This window comes from Conger conger, chromosome 17 (assembly GCF_963514075.1).
Source record: "Conger conger chromosome 17, fConCon1.1, whole genome shotgun sequence".
NCBI classification, from domain to species: Eukaryota; Metazoa; Chordata; class Actinopteri; order Anguilliformes; family Congridae; genus Conger; species Conger conger.
Window position 1 is genome coordinate 33,761,172 of NC_083776.1, and position 20,150 is coordinate 33,781,321.

At 42.7% G+C, this 20,150-nt stretch overlaps 2 protein-coding genes across 3 annotated transcripts in view; one reads left to right on the forward strand and one right to left on the reverse strand.

The window, feature by feature from the left end:
* The window catches only part of LOC133116547 (glycine receptor subunit alpha-2), a 28,662-nt gene extending 18,341 nt beyond the window's left edge, over nucleotides 1-10,321 (forward strand). For both annotated transcript variants that reach the window (XM_061226212.1, XM_061226211.1), the window contains exons 5-9: nucleotides 1,921-2,003; nucleotides 2,956-3,093; nucleotides 4,534-4,748; nucleotides 8,424-8,570; nucleotides 9,577-10,321. In XM_061226212.1, the coding sequence (XP_061082196.1) occupies nucleotides 1,921-2,003; nucleotides 2,956-3,093; nucleotides 4,534-4,748; nucleotides 8,424-8,570; nucleotides 9,577-9,852 (859 nt within the window). In that variant the 3' untranslated portion in view covers nucleotides 9,853-10,321. The remainder of the gene's footprint in view (nucleotides 1-1,920; nucleotides 2,004-2,955; nucleotides 3,094-4,533; nucleotides 4,749-8,423; nucleotides 8,571-9,576) is intronic.
* A 952-nt stretch (nucleotides 10,322-11,273) lies between these two features.
* Nucleotides 11,274-20,139, reverse strand: fancb (FA complementation group B). Its single transcript, XM_061227066.1, has 9 exons — nucleotides 20,019-20,139; nucleotides 18,433-19,415; nucleotides 16,716-16,871; nucleotides 16,345-16,437; nucleotides 15,313-15,441; nucleotides 14,610-14,782; nucleotides 13,406-13,794; nucleotides 12,632-12,875; nucleotides 11,274-11,792 (listed from the first exon to the last, which is right to left on the reverse strand). The coding sequence occupies exons 2-9, from the start codon at nucleotides 19,387-19,389 to the stop codon at nucleotides 11,312-11,314; spliced, it is 2,622 nt and encodes an 873-aa protein (XP_061083050.1). The 5' UTR covers nucleotides 19,390-19,415; nucleotides 20,019-20,139; the 3' UTR covers nucleotides 11,274-11,311.
* Between the last annotated feature and the right edge of the window lie 11 nt (nucleotides 20,140-20,150).

Consider the following 20,150-nt stretch of genomic DNA (forward strand, 5'->3'; position numbering starts at 1 on the left):
TCTGTCTCCACTTTGCATAGCGTCTTACTGCTGAAGGCTCTTTATATGTAATTATTACTGAAAAGTGTGTCTGCTACATCAAAGACTTCCTGGCTGGAGTGCACAGCTTTGAAAGGATTACGTCGCCCCCCAGAACCATCACGCTACCTGCATGCCAATGAGAGGCTTTGTTATGGTCCCGCACGGGGACTTGTATTTATCACACAGTTCCACCAATCTGGAGTCATGACGTGGGCACACAGAGCACCATATACAGCAGTGGTAGTGTACAGTGGAGCGGTGGAACCTCATCCCAAAATAACATAGGGCTTGCTGCCATACGTTAGCGATGGGTTGTATACCAGCTGTGCTAGCCCAGGCTATTTCCATGCAGGAGGTTAGAGATGTGTTATTCCTCATCAACAGAAAGAAGCAGGATTATTATCGAGTCCGCCTCCTTTCTTCTATTGGTCAGTAGCTAGAATTGTTACACACGGTTCTTAAACACACACGTATGATTGGAGAACAGCACTGGCATTTATTTAGCATGTTTATATTTGTGAGCAGATGTGCCTGGTCCTAATTAGGCAGACCTCACATCAGGCCGCAGCATGTGGTGTGTTTGCTGCTGAAGCATGCAAACACACTGTGTTTACATGGGTCAAGCTAATGAGGGAGAGTCTACAGTCTGTCACAATGAGCACACATGGTGGGAACTACGGGTCTGTGCTAGCATGCATAAGCAGCAGCGCAAGGGGAAGGGAGAGAATGAGAACCTTCCTTATACAGCCGCCCTCGCGCAATTTGCCAGTTTGCTTCTCTTATTTATAAAGCTCATTACTCGCTAGTTTAATCCGTTCATTCATGCAAAATAAAATGGAAAAAATAGGCAACTAAATTACTTTAAAATTGAAATGGGTCAAAGCAGATTATTGCTTTTTCCATGCGTGGATGATGCAGTTCTTTAATATTTCTTAAATATATTTTTTCCCCCATCTACTGTATATATAGTGACAACTTTATCACGTGGCAGCAACTAAATGCATAAAACCATGCTTGGTAAAGAGGTTCAGCTGTTTTTCCGACCAAATGTCACAGTGACTTTGGTGTTGGTGCCAGACAGGGTGGTTTGAGTATCTGAAAAACTTCTGATCTCCTGGCATTTTCAACAGTATCTAGAGTTTGCAGAGAGAAAATCTAAAACATCCAGTGAGCAGCAGTTCTGCTGGCACAGAGCAGTTCTGCAGACAGACATGCCTTGTTAATGAGAGACGTCAGAGGTGAATGGCCAGACTGGTCAAAGCTGACAGGAAGGTTACAGTAACACAAATAACCACACAGTGGTATGCAGAAGAGCATCTCTGAATAGACAATGCATCATAGCTCTAAGTGGATAGGCTACAGCAGTAGAAGTCTAAAAAATAGGTCTAATAAATACCTAATAAAGTGCTCACTGAGTGTAGATGTCATTTTGGTTATTGTGCTGTATATCTCAGGGATTTTATGCCATTACTTTAAAAAATGATTTCAGCTTTGTGGCTAAATATTATGTGCTGTAATGTTGTAAGCTGTTTACATGTGGTTAATCACGCTAAATGGATTACATCACATTTGTGAAATTGGCATCAACCTGTTTGTTAAATGAAAAAAAAACTTCTTTAGAAAGTTAAGTTTGTGTTTTTGTACATTTATTGCATATGGCACAGAGTTGGTTTTTTTGCCCACAAAACGAGTCAGCACTTTTCCATATATTCTTCCAACTAAATCATGAAGTAAAATTTAATCGTGGAAATGAATTTTATGATGGAAAGTTGGGGACATGCAAAGTATGTATATGAAATTATGGAATATTCAGAGATCCCATATGTATATGCCTTTTGGATAACACATACATAATCTGTGTATATTAATGCTGGTGTGTTTATGTTTTCTATCTTTAAGACTCACACTCATTCTCTCTTGTCCAATGGACTTAAAAAACTTCCCCATGGATGTACAGACCTGTGCGATGCAACTGGAGAGCTGTGAGTTTCAGCTTTTACCCAACACTATTCACATATACTAGCACTTGCCATAATAACACTCATCAAGCAACTCTTACTGCATACACATATTATTTTTTTATGGATAATGGATATATGATTTTAAAAGCACATTTATATTTACTGTAACAGTGACTATTGGTGATGGATTTAAAGGGACAACAGGACACGATTTTAAAACAAATCATCATGCATGAATATATAATACTTTCTATATGTACTTATTTTACAACACTTACCATAAACATTCATATAACCCTATAACATGTTCACTTATACATAATCCTTAGCATATACATGTATTTTACAATTGTGGTCAATTGTGCCTGTATAGCCAGATTAAAGGAATTTAATAAAGATAGCTCTATTTTTATGGTATCAAAACTACCAAGTAAAATGGATTGTGTGAAACCAACACTACGATGTAATTGCTGAATTACTGAAGTTGTTTTGAAGTCTCAGTGTCACAATATGTGAAAACAGCAGTCACAGCATGCATAATCAGTAAGAAAAATGTTAACATTCAAGCAGAAGTAACACATCATTAGTTTTATCACCTATGAAATATTATTATTAATTTAGTCCTTTTTCATATGACGTTAATTCGGCAAACACAATTTATTTATCTAAAGGAACATACAATAAATGCATACCAAAGGTCATTAGAACAACTACAGGTCAGATAAGGTGTAATTCTCATAAAGTATTAGGCATCCTTAGCCATGAACATCAAGCTATAGGGTAAGCAGAGTCTAAGTGTTGTCATAACAACTAACTCTAATACCCCTGACACTGTGATACATTTTTATTCCTGTTCTGATAAGATTTTACCTGTAACAATCACTAATCTCAAATAGACATGGAGCTGTTTTTATTACTCAATGATAATTACTGGAAAATATATCCCTGCACTAAATTGGTTTTGTTTCTCCAGTCGGCTACACCATGAATGACCTGATCTTTGAGTGGCTGAACGAGGGGCCAGTGCAGGTGGCAGATGGCTTGACCCTGCCCCAGTTCATCATGAGGGATGAGAAAGAGCTGGGATACTGTACCAAACACTACAACACAGGTGAGGAAGGGCCGTGCAGACTCACCATCATATATTCATATATTTTGGACATCATCATTGTCAGTTCCAATTACACTGATGAATGACTATTAATACTGATGATTGAGAATGAAGTAGCAATTTATTAGCATTTATTGCTTTAAAATATCTTTACAATACAAATTTTAAAAAATTAAAAATTAAAGCAAATTAAAAAAAAATGTAATTTGAAATAATTCTAAAAGATATTGCAGATTAATATTGCAGTTACAGCCATATCCATAATGACATGATATCTTAAATGATTAAATTTTCATTATTAACTCCCTAACATGCTCAAGAGGATAAGCATTCAACAAACGCAATAGGACTATTAGGCCTTGTCTGTGTCCATAACATCCACTTCCAGTGAATATCAGCCCTGACATAACTCAGAGCTTCTGTTCTACCCACAGGACAGAGCTCTCCTGAGAGGTACTTTTTCCTTAGTGCAGCTATTAAAACCTACCTGGATATGAACGTTGGAAGTCACTACACTGGCAATATATGGCATGACATCATTGACACATGAAAACATGTTAATATAAAGCACGACAGCTGCAGTTCGGAAGCACAGGATGTTGCACTTGTGCAACAGATGGACATGTTTATTTCAGTCCGGCCTTCTGTACATCTGCTGCCCCCAAACTCTGTGCCGGAAGATCCACAATACCAAATGTATGTTACTCAGTGCCTTTGGTAAAGCACAAAATCGTGTATTTGCTTCAGCTAACATATAAGATGTAAGTCAATTAAGAAGGCAGGGGGAATGCGTGTATTCATTATGTCAATGAATCCTTGGTATTTTATTGTACTACTGTAACTCCTTATACAGTCAGTCAGTCGTCCCTATCTCGCCTGCAATTCATCCAAAACACTGCCGCCAGGCTTCAAACAGGCACCCGAAAGAGGGACCATCCCTCCTGTACTTGCCTCTAACCACTGGCTACTTGTGAGGTTCAGGACAGAGTTTAAAATACTTTTATTTGTTTTAAAGCCCTAAACGGTCTGGCCCCTCCCTACACCACTGACCTCCTTTTCCACCATTCCACCTTCAGATCGCTCAGCTCCTCTACCCAACCCCTCCTGTCAGTTCCACGTTCGCGGCGTAAACTGAAAGGTCATCGAGCCTTTTCAGCGGTCCGCTGGAAGCTGCAGAGCGCGCTGCCTCTCCATAACTGCCACTATTCCTACATTTAAATCCCATCTAAAGACCCACCTCTTTTCTCTGGCTTTTGGCAACTAAGTTGTCGTGTCCTTGTTGTCTGTTTTTTCTGTGTTGAAATTTTGTACAGCACTTTCGTCAACTTCTGCTTGTTTTTAAATAAATACATTTGATTTGATTATTGATCACAACCTCACATGTTTCTGTTCACTGACTGACACAGAACTGATTTTGGGCGGTTTCTCTTCTGGTCTCAGGTAAATTCACCTGCATCGAGGTGAAGTTCCACCTGGAGAGACAGATGGGATACTACCTGATCCAGATGTACATTCCCAGCCTGCTCATCGTCATCCTGTCCTGGGTGTCCTTCTGGATCAACATGGACGCCGCGCCCGCCAGGGTGGCCCTGGGCATCACCACGGTGCTCACCATGACCACGCAAAGTTCAGGGTCCCGCGCCTCCCTGCCCAAGGTCAGCCCTGCACCTGAAGGTCATGCATGCCTGAGACATACACCTGTACATACAATCACACAAGTGCATACCTGAGACATTCACCTGTACATACAATCACACAAATACATACCTGAGACATATAATCACATAAATGCATAGCTGGGACATACACCTGTACATACAATCACACAAATGCATACCTGAGATACAGCTGTACATACAATCACACAAATACATACACCTGTACATACAATCACCCAAATACATACCTGTGCATACTATCGCACAAATGCATACCTGAGATACACCTGTACATACAATCACATAAATGCATAGCTGAGATATACACCTGTACATACAATCACACAAATACATACCTGAGACATACAATCACATAAATGCATAGCTGAGACATACACCTGTACATACAATCACACAAATGCATACCTGAGATACACCTGTACATACAATCACATAAATGCATAGCTGAGACATACACCTGTACATACAATCACAGAAATACATACCTGTACATACACCTGTACATACAATCACCCAAATACATACCTGTACATACAATCAGACAAATGCATACCTGAGACATGCAATCACAGAAATACATACCTGAGACATACACCTGTACATACAATCACACAAATGCATACCTGTGTCAGGGCTCAGAACAACAGTACCCAGTAGCAAGACCACAGAGTTCAGAGTTTTTATTGTAAACTTACCAGCAGAGTATACACGTGAGGGTCAATAGCCAGCAAACAAAATCAGCAGGGAATAGGCAGATCATAAATAAGAGTCCAGGCAGAAGGTGAGTACAGCAGCAAACAGAAATAGCAGGGATGATCCAAAACAAAGTCAAAGTCACAGGCAAAGTGTCAATAACAAACGGGCAAGCCAAACAAAAACATAATCCGGAAACGAAAGTCGAAAAGTCAAAAAGGGTCGATAAACTACAGTTCAAAACAAGGCGGGTAAAGCAAAAGGCAGAAGTCTAGGACAAAACCGGTCATAACAGGAATTAATCAGAAAATAACACTTGACACAGACACAAACTACTGCACTATGATAGTAGACAGGAAGGAAGTACATATAAGGAGTGGAAAGGCCAAGACATGAAATGAGACACAGGTGATGCAAATGGATGAATGGAACAACCAGGAAAAAACTACAGTGTGCATAGAGGGTAACAACAAATCGAAACGCTAAGCACTTAGACAATAATTTGACAATGAAAACACAGAACCTGACAAACTGAGACATACACCTGTACATACAATCACATAATTGGTACTGTGATTCCCTAAACCAGGGATTCCCAAACCTTTTTATTGAAAAAACAAAACAAAAAAGAACCACCCTATCACAGATCACCTCAGTAAACTGGTTAACTAGTGAAACCTTTATGCATCATCCAATATGGGCTGAAAGGTGGTGTCTATTTAACTCCCTAGTCAGTAGATAGACACATGTTTATATCCTGAAGTACAGTACCTAAGGCATGTAGCTACTTTATTTAGTAAAATGTAATACTTATAATGATTACACTATTACTGTGGATGTGTAAACAAGACAAGGACTATGTATCTAATACATGTCATTTATATAAACAAAATATTCTTAACATAGAAAATATTTGTAAAAATGTTTACTGAACCTCCCAGAAAGTTCATCTTCACCATAGTGGAAGCTTAAATTGTACAATCAATCTTGCTTCATGTTCACGGTTAAAAATAAACTGCTAATTTATGCACTTTGTGAGCATGTCACAGAAAAACCCACAGAAAAGATCCACAGCGGCTTTGTCAATGCGAAGTATTACAAGCTGTTCTCCATGGAGACCATCTCCATGGACACCGCCTGGCTGTGTGATTCCCCAGTCCTGTGCTGTTCCAGTCCAATGGGCCAGTATGCTGGCTGGGTCTGTGCTACCCCCCCCCCCCCCAGGGAAAACATCAGCTTTCCTAGCCATTAATTATTATTCCCAGGGATCTACACCCATTAGATCCCTACACCACAGTCAATTACAATTTGACCTCAAATCTTATTTCAAATCTTGAAAACATAATAGACCCTTCCCCCCTTATTTTCCACTATTTGGAGCTGGGAAAATATTGCCTTTCAAGACACCTGCTATTCAGCACAGAATCCCACTCATCCAAGGAACCCAGCAAGTGCACTCCAATGCACTGATTCCTGAGTAATGTGTCTCTCTGGTGACACAATGTGCAATGTGCAAGGTAAAGCCTGCTGGAACAGCTGTTGCAGTGGTAACCTTGACTGATTTAAAATGAGCCTCTTTGTTCCTGGTTATCATTTGAAAAAGCTCATATTCTGTAATTAAGGATTTCAAGAGCAACAGATGAGGTTTCAGTATTTGGACACACAATGATCATTATATCCAGCTGTCAAACAAGGTTGGGGAAGGGCATTGTAACTGGTTTTTAACAGCTATTGTACTGACAAGCGTTTAACCGTTCTAACAGATTCAATAAGCATTATGATCCAGAGCAGTCAATGTTTTTATCATAATATAAATTATTCAGACTGTATTTAAATTTTGGATTATTTTCTTTCTATAGCACAAAACAGCTCATCGCAATGACTTTGATAAGGGAGATCAATCGATATCCATGTGTGTAATGAATTTACATTGAGTATTACAATAACATCCACCAATACTTATCTGCTAAATATTAAAGAGCTCTACCACAATTAACTATATACACAGTGATTAGTCTGAGCAAACCTTTTTTTTTTTTCGCAATGCAAATTACCCACCACTTTAAAGTATAAAGATGCCTGCATTATGATAAATAACCAAACAGATGATTTGTTACAATTTTGGAGGTAGATGTATAAAATCATATACAGCCTCACAATATTTGTTTGAATCCTTGGTGGCAATTCAGTGCATTTGAAAAGGCCGTGCAACTTGAATGTACCCATTAATTATCTTAGCGTTACCACCATTAAAGAAAGCCATCCTGATTTCTAATTACTATTTCTGCTAATACAGTATTTAGCCAGCTTTTTTAAATGAAACTGAAGATTTTTTCTTATCTAATATGAAAGCTACAGTTCTACAGTCCAATTACAGTTCTTATGGCAATTAGTGTCCAACATATAGTGTTGAAACAGGCTATTGTATTATTAATTTCTCAGTGATATCACTGGACATGATAAGTCTGTGTTAAAAGAGTACTGAGGAAAGATGATATTCAGTGCCCTAGTGAGATGTTTTCATTAATTTCACAATTTAAAGTTTTCAGTCACACCAAAGTGTCCTTTCACTCTTGCGCCCTTGCGTGTGCTTTCGAGAGCTAGTCATTTGGTCTTATTCTTATTTTCATATTTTGAATGCCCATTTCTCCAGTACAGTACCAAACTGTGAACATGCAGCAGATGAGGTGTAGAATGTTCAATGATTTGACACAGTTCACCTCAGTATCAACACACTTGAACAATTCGATAAACATTTTAAGTGGGGGTCTCTGTATAAAACATGGTGCAATTTTTACATGTGAAACCGAAATGTATACAAATAAAAGCTCAGCAGCTACACTCCAACCACACTAATTATTTGATCACAACTATTGTGTCTATGATTAGTATATACAGTACATAATGTATATACTGTATATAGTAGATAATGGATGACTGCCTTTTTGCATTTGACAGGTGTCGTACGTGAAGGCCATTGACATCTGGATGGCTGTGTGCCTTTTGTTTGTGTTTGCTGCACTGCTGGAATATGCAGGTGTTAACTTTGTCTCACGGCAACAGAAGGAGTTCCTCCGATTGAGACGCAGACAGAGACAACACAAGGTGTGAAAGTAAAAAATATGTGTTTCCTCATGGCAGGGTAACTGTAGGTTTTGTAAGTACAATTTAAGTGATCACTTAAATTTAATTTAGGTAATTTTTTTCACTGTTTGTGAAGAAGAGAAGAAAATCACAAATGTAGTCAATTTGAAATGTGGTTTCATAATGTCATGTTAAACATTACCAACAGCTAGATGGTCAGAAAAAGGCTTAATTAATATTGATGCTATCAGAACTAATATGCTAATATTAATGCTTAATTAATTAATATAATACATTAATATAATTTTCATCAGTTTCATTCCTTGCCCCACATAACCTGCAGGTTGATTTTGTTTTCAGTTGTGCATCATTATGTATTTTCTTATTTTATTTGTACCTGGGCTCATATTGTTGAAGACTAAATGGGAAAAGCATGGGACATTCAGTTAGATGAAAACTGTTTACCTTGTATTTTTATGCAACCATTCTCTTTGTGAAGTACCTGCGTGGCTTGATGCAATCACACATACTGTTAAAAGATGGGTAAAACATACATTCAGAAAACCGGAACATACAGGGTTGGCACTGTATAACACTACACATCATACTAAATCAGATTACCAGTCCCAACGTATTTGTACGTGGCACAGCAGAATCAGTGGTCAGACAGTGAAGAGTTGTCTCGCTGCTGTTGGCCGGGGAAAGGGTGTCTGGTTTGATCAAACTCCTCCTGGTGACAGCCGGACAGGGAGGGATTCCAGCCTCTGTGCGCGACGGTAACTTTAACCCAGCTGTTGGAGACGTGGCATTAGGGCACCCTCAAGTGAAAGTAGCTACAGCATCTCTCCAGCATACCCACAGCTGAGACAGCCTGGCTGACAAAACAGACACTGCCAAAACCTTTTATTCACCTCAGCACAGCTGACATTCATACACGGTACATCACCCAGAATACCGTTTGGATGATTCAGTACTTTTTGATATTAATGCTTGTGTTGTACTTTTTGATACTAACGTCCGCTGCCAGGATGACGACATGGGGGAGAGTCGTTTCAGTTTCACCGGGTACGCCATGGGCCACTGCCTGCAGGCCAGAGACGGAACCGCGGTCAAGACCACCGCGCCAAACCCAGCACCCCCTGCCCCTAAAGACTCGGATGCCACCAAGAAGAAATTCGTGGACAGGGCCAAGAGGATCGATACAGTGTCCAGAGCCGCCTTCCCGCTGGCTTTCCTCATCTTTAATACCTTCTACTGGATTACCTACAAAATCATCCGGCACGAGGACGTCATCAAGGTGTAGCGCTGGCGTCCGTCTGAACCTGCCACACTGGCATCCGTGAAAATAAACAATCTCAAAAACCTTTTCTTTTTTCTCTCCATATGTTGGGATTGTGTAGTGAGGCTATGAGGAGTGTGATAAAATGGTTTTCTCACGGAATAGAGGAGGCTGCATAGTCATTGCCAAAATGTACATATACTCAATATAGTGAACATGTATTTAAAAAATGGAGCATGTTATTATTTATGGTTAATCACTGGAAGCCAATTTTTTTTAGATTACACTGAACTCTGTAGAGTTGAAATGAGGTAATTTATGTGGACCAAATTTTCTAAAACACTGCTTTATACTGTACTTACATGAGCAGCACCGTGTCGGTTAATGAATAGCCTAGGGTGGGATTTAGGAGGAAGTAGTTTTGTGTGGAAAATGTTTAATACTAAGTGGAAATATAAATGCCACATGAATAAAGAAGTATTTTGGTGAAGTATAGGTTTGTGGGTGTTTTTTTTACAAACCGAATGGTCACACTCTAGTCCTTTAGAGCTTGGCCTTTTAGCCCATCAGATTTGTTAGAGTAACCTGAGGGTAATACTGAAAATATTTGCACGTTATATCCATAATGGCATACTATTTGTCACCAGAAACTAGAATCATCCAAACAGTCCAGTCATTCAAAAATAAGTAATTGCCGAAAGTATCTTGAACTTCAGACAAGACTTGAGACAATAGTAGATGCTGAACTTCTGAAAAGAAAATGGAGTTGGCCATCTGATTAGTCTAGAGATTCTGTGGTGCCATTGTCACACTGCACTTTTACAGTGAATATTTATGAGCTGTCAGAACTTGCTTCTGCCCAACATGCCTATGGTTTTACCATGTGTCTTACAAAAAGCATGTAAAAATGATTTTGTTATCCCTATACACATGACCCCGTCAAAAAGTTCAGCTCTAGTTTCTGGTGACAAATAGCATGCCATCATGGATATAACATGCAAATATTTTCAGTGAACAATTGAACATTGTTCTGTAAAGAGTAAATCTGCATCGTTTTCCTTGTCGATAACTAGCAATACCGATTTTTATCATTTATTGGAGCTAATCGGAGCCTACAAAGCTTACATAGCTAATACGTTTGATAATAAAGCTGCAATTTAAGGACAGCTAAATCTAGCCCAGTGTGAATGCTGACATTGTTAGCCACAGGATCTCCACGTATTGTTCAGAGGACAGAAGGGATTCTGTTCCAACAGCGACTTCTTCATACCCCAGCATACTGTTCTTTTCAGAGGTTTAACCCACATGTGGGATCGAATGCATGCGTACACATCTCCTCATTGACAGAACTCGCAAAGAGCCGCCTCTCCCTTCCAGGGCCACACACACAGACCAGAATGCAGTGTCACATCAAGTATACTGCAGAAAACCACAACAAACTAGCCTTTGTTTGAATGATAGCGCAAATTGCTGTTTAATCACGTTATCTGTTAGGGGCGGCGGGTATGGGTGAGTCGGTGGTAGGGGCGGTGAGGAGAGGCCAGGCGTCACACAGGGCGAGAGCGGAAAGGTCAGTCTCCAGCTGAACCTGGGACAGGTCAGCGACCAGCCTGCGATAGGGCTCCACGTCCACCAGGGGGCTCAGCCTCCTCCCGCTCCTCTCCCGCTCCCTCCCCCACTCCGCCCTGCGTCTGCGGAGCTCGTCTGTGGGGCCTGGGTCTGCGGTCCCCTCCACCCACCCCAGCCCCTCAGAGTCCTCCCTGCTGGCGGCTCCCTGGAGCAACGACGCCACCCCGTCCCGCAGGGCCAGCGCCTCTCTCTCCAGGGAAGAGGCCAAGGCCTGCCCGGGGTCCTGCCCGGGGGCCCGCCCCGCCCTGCGCTCCCTCCCCAGGGGCTGGATCTGGTGGGACGAGGGCAGGTGGCGGCACAGGGAGTCCAGGAACTGGAGCAGACGGTGCAGGCCCCTAGGAGAAACGCACACACACATGCTCACCCCGCACGCACCGGCACCAACAGGCATGTGGCAGCCAGTCTGGGATTAAGGTCACAGAAACTGCGCACTTTAACAGCTCGTTAAAATGGCCGTTGAGGTCTTGAGAAGCAGATTGTTGGAGGCTTTGTTTGTAAACTGGCGATGATGTTACAATTAAAGTGTTTGTTTTGGCCCAGTTAGATTATAGCAGTCGTCACATAGTCAAATTGTTGTTGTGCACTTGATTAGCGAATCAGTCCGTGCTGTGATATGCACAATGAGAACTACCTTGTGATACAAATAACCTACATTTTGCCATGCTACATATGCCCTGCCTGTTTGCTTTTTCAGCTCATCACTGGTAGAACAGAATCATAGTCTGTCTACGCAGCGAGCAAGCCCAATAATTACGGAAAACTAGTCACAAATGGGAACCGAACTGAGAGTCAATCACGGATCAATGGCATAATTACCTCTGGATCCAGCCTGCGACTGAGAGCTGTGCTAAAGAAAAGCTTTACCTCTCCCAACAACATTTAGAAAAGATCTACACTCAATGTATTTAGTAAGGACATTAAACTGAAAAGATTAAAATGCTTCAGCAAAATGCCTTGCATGTATGAAATGGTGTTTTCTGGTAATGGCAGTTTTGTAGACTAAGCTCTACAGCGTGATCATGCATCTAAGTTAATTAGAGGCAAACGACCAATGAGCCTATGTTTTCAGGTATAGTGTCTAATAAGTACTTGACTTATGACACCAAATTCAAAAGGTAATCTATCAGGAATGTGTATTTGGTGATTAATAATCATAGTTTTTTGTGTAGATTACCTGTAGTAGACGAGCAGCTCCCCTATGAAAGTGGTCCTCTCCTGCCACTGAAACAGCAGGGCGGCACTGGACAGAAGCTCTGGGTCAGACAGGATAAAGTCTGGCTGCACCGCTAACCTCTCGCACCTCAGGGCTCCCAGCAGCCACTGGGGCACGTCAAACAGGGTGTGGTCTGAGCAGCTGATCTGGAAGCACCAGGAGTCTGATGCTGCCAGCAGGCTCAGGAGGTCCTCTCTGGCCTCAGCTGTGGAGACATGGTGTACGGGGATAAATAACACAGGCATTACTCATAATTATGCATGAATAATATACATGACATACTGACAGCAGACTTTAGCTGTCATAATTGTGAAAAGTATGCCATTATCTACCCTCAGTCATACCTGTCACACAATTTATAATAATCATAATCATAGATTTAAGAGGACACATTTTTAACAACCTTGACTTTAAATTTTTAGTTGCTAACTATGACAATTTTCTGTACCGTTGTTAGAAACTCTTTTTCTGAAAGGCCTGAGTGGCAAATCTAGCGAGGTTCATTTCAGGAACCTCTGTTGGGTATAATATATTTCCTATATATGATTCTCCCCACTGTATTTCACCCGTGCTACTTATTCTGTTATTAAGCTGAAGTGGTTATGAAGTATACAACCTACCTAAGAGCAGAGAGAAAAAAACTGGGTAGTAAAACACCAACAAACGAGGTAAAGAGAGGTGTGCGCACACTGAAAGCCCTGTGACTGTGATTGACAGTAAGTGGCCTGTTTTTACCTGTGGTGAGGGTACGGTCCGTGAGCAAGCGTGGAGTGAGTTTCCCCTGGGCCACGTCCTGGATGTCCGGCGAGATGAAGCCGCAGTGCGTCACCTGTGGACCTCCGGCCCTGCGGGGGCCGGTGGCTAAGTGGAGCAGGACACGGCACGGGAGACCAGCGCACGCCAGGAGCGGGGCCAGCTCAGTGACAGCAGTGAGGGTCAGGCGCGGCTCGCTGGTCGGGTCCGGCCTCTTCCTCTTGGCCAGCGGCTCGAGGCCGGGCGGAGCAGCAGGAACGAGGGCAGCGGGCGGGGGGGGGCGGAAGGACCTGCTGCGGACCCGAATTACTGGAGGGGTGGGGCCTTGGCCTGCCTCAATCAGCAATGACACGCTAGCGCCCTCCAGCAATCTGAAACACACGTCAGACACGGTCAGACACGGTCAGAACACTGTCAGACACGGTCCGACACGGTCAGACACGGTCAGACACGGTCAGACACAGTCAGACACAGTCAGACACAGTCAGACACAGTCAGAGACTCATAGAAGAGACTCACAGAGGAAGAGACACAGCTTCTTGAAACACTAAGTGCATTGGCTAAATAAAATAAACCTAGTAGAAAAAAAGGACTAAAGCTGCGAGGAGCAGCTGCCTGGTTATTTAGAGTGTCTCTCTAAATAATACCGGAGCGAGCCCTTCACCAGGCTTGGTGTGACTGGAGAGTGCTCTGTGGGCCCAGAGTGCCGGTGCCAGGCTTGTGCCAGTACATACTGTCCAAATGGACCTTGGGGGGGGGGGGGGGCTGCAAGTGTGCCTGTTGCCATGGTGATCAGGCAGGCATTGTTGAGCCAGTAACATTTCTCAGAATCTTCTGGAACAAGTGTCTTCATCACAATGCAGGTCATAAAGCACCCAGGTCATTCTGTGTGATAACTAATCAGACCCATAACAATCCAGTCATATCTCCATGGCACATAATAATTACCAGGCTCCCCTGAGGCAAAATGTCAAACAGGGGGTTGACAAGAGATTATTCACTGAATTTGTTCATGTTTTCCACATTTGCACTAACCCGGGTATAATTTGAGACTTAATCTAGAATGCACTTCTACTCTGTAGTTTACTCCAGTGCTTACTCAGTTTCAGTGACCCAAAGAAACATATTAAACAAATGTGAACAGTATATCCAGTGTTTAAAGAGGCATCAGATGTTCCTGACTCACGGGGTGGAGTCTGCGGTCAACTGCACGCCGACAACCAGGCGGTCCTCGATGACTCTGTGCCACACCTTTTCTACCACAGGGGGCAGGGCCAGGGGAGGGGCCGGAAGCTCCTCAGCCAAGCCCTGCACATCTTCATCATCATCATCATCATCCCACAGAGATACCAAGCCTTCCTGCGGTAGGGGAGAAGAGCAATGCCCTTACACTGTGCACTCACCTCCCCCATAGACCAGCATTACACACCACAACCTATGTTGCACCAGTACAGAGCCTAGTGATTTTATTACTCGCCTAATAATTGAAGAGAACTGGATATACCATTTTGTGAATTAATCACAAAAACATTTTCAGCCACTTTACAGTCACTTTAATCAAGGAAAATGATTGAAAACCGGTCACGGTCAATAATCAGTTTAAGGCAGAGGTATCAAACTCCAGTCGTGGAGGGCTGCAGTGTCCGCTGGTATTTGTGGTTTCCTTTCAATCAGCAGCCAATTAAGGCCTTGAGAACAAGGTGTGTGGACTCTTTAGCCAATGAAAGACTTTTCAATGTATCTCTCGTGCTGAAACACACCAAAAACCAGCAGACACTGCGGCCCTGGTTTAAAGGGAAGTTTTCTGCCCCCTCAATTTCAAGCTTAGCACCTGCCCCTGCTGCTCCTTATAGCTGGCTAATGCCAGACTCTCCCATGGTCACTCTTACCTGCTGGGCACTGGGCAGGGAGTGCTCTCTTCCAGAGACCAGGTCCGTCAGGGCTCGGACAGACTGCAGGATCACTCTCTCCTTCTCCTCCAGGTCCCTCTGGAGGTCCTGAACAGAGGCCATTCCACTCTGTGGAGTCAAGCGGCAAAAATATAAGCTCCTTAAAAACAAGTGCTTTTAGGGGGCAGCTGGGCGGGCCATCCTAACAAGGCACTCGGCATCATTTATACGCACTCCACAGTGCCAATTCTTAAGGACCTTGCAACGATTGCATCCAGATTTAGGGCTGCTTTCTCAACAGTGAAATAAGCAACAGAAGCTAGTATACAAGCATATTGTTGGGGTGGTGGGGGTGAATAAATACTTCAAATATTTAATAAAATCTGAATTCATGTACACATGAGTAAAATATGAAGTGTGTTTCTATAATGAAAACAAATAGTGTAGAATACAGCTATATTTCACTTTCTGGGATATTTACATATTATGTACGGTAAGTATTAGTGCATGTTTCCCATTGGCCCAGCCAGTTTTTATGAGCAACAAAGGATGTTTTCAATGCCTACAGACGTTTCTGACCACCAATAAACCTGGTATGGGGGCATTTAGTCAGTAAACAGACCACTAGTCAGACATGGTCAGACACGATCAGACACGGTCAAATGTAGACAGACTACATTTAAGCATCATAGTTTAAATACACGTAGCTTCATTTTAGTCCTACATCATGCCACGACTTCTTTACTCAGTAGCTCTCAAGCAGTACAACCTCAAAGGATCCAGACTGATACAGGAAGCTACCATGTCCTTCAATGCAGCATCTCAGATAGTATGTGCCATAGGAAATAGTTCCAAAAGAAAATTTGATCAGATCTTTGAAGAATGACAAGGTACCTACAATACACACATTTCCCACCTGCGGAGGCAACGGTCACTGTCTAAAATTGAAATTGCATGAAGTGTACTTTCTTGCTTCAGACCACCTGTGGAGAGGATGTCTACATTGGAAGGTCTGCACGGTGATCAGGGTACCTGCAGTCTGGACTCTAAGGCCTGGACAGTGAGGAGATGGTTCTCTTGGACAGTGTCAGCTCCAGGAAGCCCCTCGCTGCCCTCTGGTCTGCTCTGAAAGACGTGGAAGATTCATACTGATCCACATGTAGAGCGATGGCAGCACACCATCAATACATATTGAGACATATCTGGGAAGAAGTTTAAATAAATAAATAAGCGCCAAAACTATGCTGGAGGCAAGATAAAACATTAAAAGAAAGGAAATAAAATCAATTTGCAGCCCTTACTGAATTTTATTTTTTACATATTTTCACATTTGAGCACAATGATTGCGTGGACTTTATTGCACTGGGAAAGGAAAGAGTGTGAGAGGAGAATAAGACACTCACAGTGTAGGTGATGTCACCAAGGTCAGTGATTATGAAGTTGGTGGGCGCAGAGCCTGGTGGGCAGGGGTCGTCAAACAGTATCAGTGCCTGGTCAGTACCACAGCCAACAAAGTCATCTACCAGCAGAGAGCACACTCCCTGCCAGCAGGATGCCACCTGCCAAATACACAGGACAATCAGAGCCGAGAACTATTCACAGCCGAGGACAAGTCCCCGCTGAGAACAGAGACAGACAGGATCAGGGCGGCAGATGGCTGCCTTGATGATTAAATCACGTTCGAACACAAGAACAACAGACGGAAGACGGGCCATTCTGCCTGTCTAAGGTGGTTGTTCTGCCTAACGTCTAGAGGGCAACTAGCGCTGCATAAACCAACTACACATCCCAAGAACCTCCTCCGCTTCTGCCAGGCTGGGCCAAACATTTCCTGGGTCAAGCTTTGACCTGGACTATGTCATCAGCTGATTACAATCAAGACTTTGTAGGGGACAACCGTTTTAGTGGGTTATGGTACATTATGATCTCTTCATAGTCAGATGCCTGAGCTAGTATTCAATTTACATCCACTAAGAGGTGTACTTATCAAAGGCACAAGCAAAAAAAAAAAAAAAAACACTTTGACTTCTATACAGCTTTGACAACTTCTTTACTTATTTATCACTTCCAGACAAAAATTCTATTATGATTCCACCTTTTTTCATTGTACTGGCAGGTCACGCGGCTTTAAAATAAACTTTGTTTCCCTTCAAATAGATTGCAACCCTCTTGACCTGCAGAAGGAATTCTCCTTTATCTTACAGGTGCATACTCTCCACTTGGGTCACATGACTTAAATTGTATTTGTGGAAGTGTCTGACTGGAGCCATTTAATTTTGGTAGTCTTCGCCAGACACCATTATCATAACTGCCATTGTATCATAATTAGGCCAATTGGTCTTCTCATTCTGTTCAGCTAAGCTTTTGGGAACTATTTTTTGCACTTAATCATAATTCCTTCGAGTTGTGTTTTAAAATGAATATGGATGGTTGCACATACTGGTCAATTAATATGGACAATATCCATAGTCAGTATTAAAGTATTAGTATTAGTATTAAAGCGACTTACAAGTGCATAGGTTCTTCCACAAGTTAAAGCATCACATCCACGACTAGAAAAATACATATGAAGTGCTGTTCTAAACATACAGTCATCATAAATGCAATATATTACTTTTTTTTTTTTTTTGGGTTAGACAAGAGGGATAGGGATATCGGAAAGGGGTGGGGGGAGGGGATCAGGAGGTAGGGATTCTGCTGTCCTGACAGTGGTAGGCAAGTCATTCCACCACTGAGGAACCAGAACGGAAAACAGGCGTGAACGTGCAGCTCGACCGCCAGGTGCTCTTAGTGAAGGAACCATAAGGCGACCAGAGCTGGCAGACCGGTCTAGCTGGGGAGTAGGGAGCGATAAGGATTGTATGTAAGGTGGGGCGGTCCCCTTAGCAGCCTATCTAATCAAACTTTTAGTTTGTGCTGCATTAGTAGAAATGACAATATTAAAGGGACAGGGCACAACACTAACAGGAACAGCATTATCATTATCCTGCTTTGGGAAAATAAACTGCTTTCTCCCCCACCATTCAATTCTCTAAATGCATTAGGAAACTCAGTCCTGTCAAAACACACAATGCTGACAGAGCCTGTGAACGTATCATCTCAATAAATCCATGGGACTACCTGGAAAGAGTCTTTCCACACAGTGCACACATTCCCATGGCTGAATGAGACGGTGAAGAGGCAGCCGTTGCGACCGGTGTCGACCAACATGACATTCTGAGGCTCCTCAAATGGGAGAGTGCACACATCCCTGGGGGCTCCGCCTTCAAACCACACCAGCTGCTTCCCGCTGGTCGCTGCCACCACTGTGACCTTCGGCCCACCCTCGTCCTCCTCGGTGGAGAGGAGAAGCATGCACTTCACGACGGAGCTGTAAGCGTGCGGCAAAACCCAGGCTCCATCAAACTCTTTTCCCTCCTCCAGGAAATACCCAACGTTCCTCTGGCCCCAGGCATCTGCCTGTGCATCGGCTGTCCTTTCCGTTGAGGATATTTTAGAGCCAAATATGATAATTTTCCTCTGGTCCAGGGGTAGCTCCCCTATGAAACTCACTGAAGATAGGTGAAGAGGCACTTGTTTAACTTCTCCCACTTGCAACGATATGTAATAAATCATGCCCGCATTGCTCCAGAGCACAGTGGGGCCATGTAGAAGTGTCAGGTTGTCTTTGATTTCATACGGAACCTTAAATTCCAGGTGAGGATTTAAAGAATTAGAGTGGCTCAGTGTAAAGAGAAGGTATTTTAAGTGGGCTCCTTGCTTCTTGGACCGTTTGAGCAGGACGCAAGGGACAGTTAGTCCAACTTTCACATCTACCACGGAGGAACAATCCACAACTTCGACACTGGTGGAGCTGCTTTTGTTAATGTCAGTCTTTCCTTCGAATTTGATGGGAAAAGCCTTGGTTTCCCTTTGGAATGACATCCGGGTCACTCTCAGTTCTGATCCCCTCTGCCTCTCTCCCCCACTTGCCAGATCATGACTGAACTGGAAGGACAGAACATCTCCATTCTGGTTGAGCAGACTTGTGCGCTGCCCCCTCTGGTTCAGCATGGCACCTGAAGGAAGGGTAAACATTGTTCGGTGGCTGTCATGAGCAGCACCTGAAATGTAAAGCTCGAAGTTAGAATGCGTTTTTCAAGTCGATCAATATTGGCTTAGTTTATTTAAAATAAATTATTTATTTATTTCAAATAAGATGACCGATGCACTGTGGTCATTAAAGATCCTGTGGCAGTAGCCTGGATTCCTGGTAAAATTCCTATAAAATGTCTCAACGTGTGGCTGCCTAATTGGGACCAAGGGGCAGGCCCAAGTTAGGAAGCCAATGCATAACTTTAACATTAGACCTTCAGCATCATAGCAAACAAACGTGTGCTTTGATTTAATGAAATGTACAATTTCTACAGGCAATGTCAAACAGCATATGACAAAATCCAGCTCTACAAGCAAGGACTCCGTTTACAAAATACAACTAACTTCGTCTAAATAGAAAGGCTAAATCGTTTCAACATCTACCTCTTGATATGTACTTCAATTTAGGGAATTCGATTGGCGAATGCGAGAATATACGTTAACTAATGTACAGTAAGACCGGCTATCCGGCAGTCGGCACTCCTTCATATTCGCCGAAGCGGAACACAAAGTTGGCGCCTATAATAATGTCCCCTACAAAAGATGATCACAGTGAGATCGCAGTAAATTACCTTCAACTGTGTAAATTCAACGCGCTCTATAGCTGATGAGCAACAACATTATGCTCTCGTCTGGCGACAGTCCAAAAACCAAAACACCCGCTAAATCGCATTGCACTATGGGAGCTAGGAAAACGTCACAGT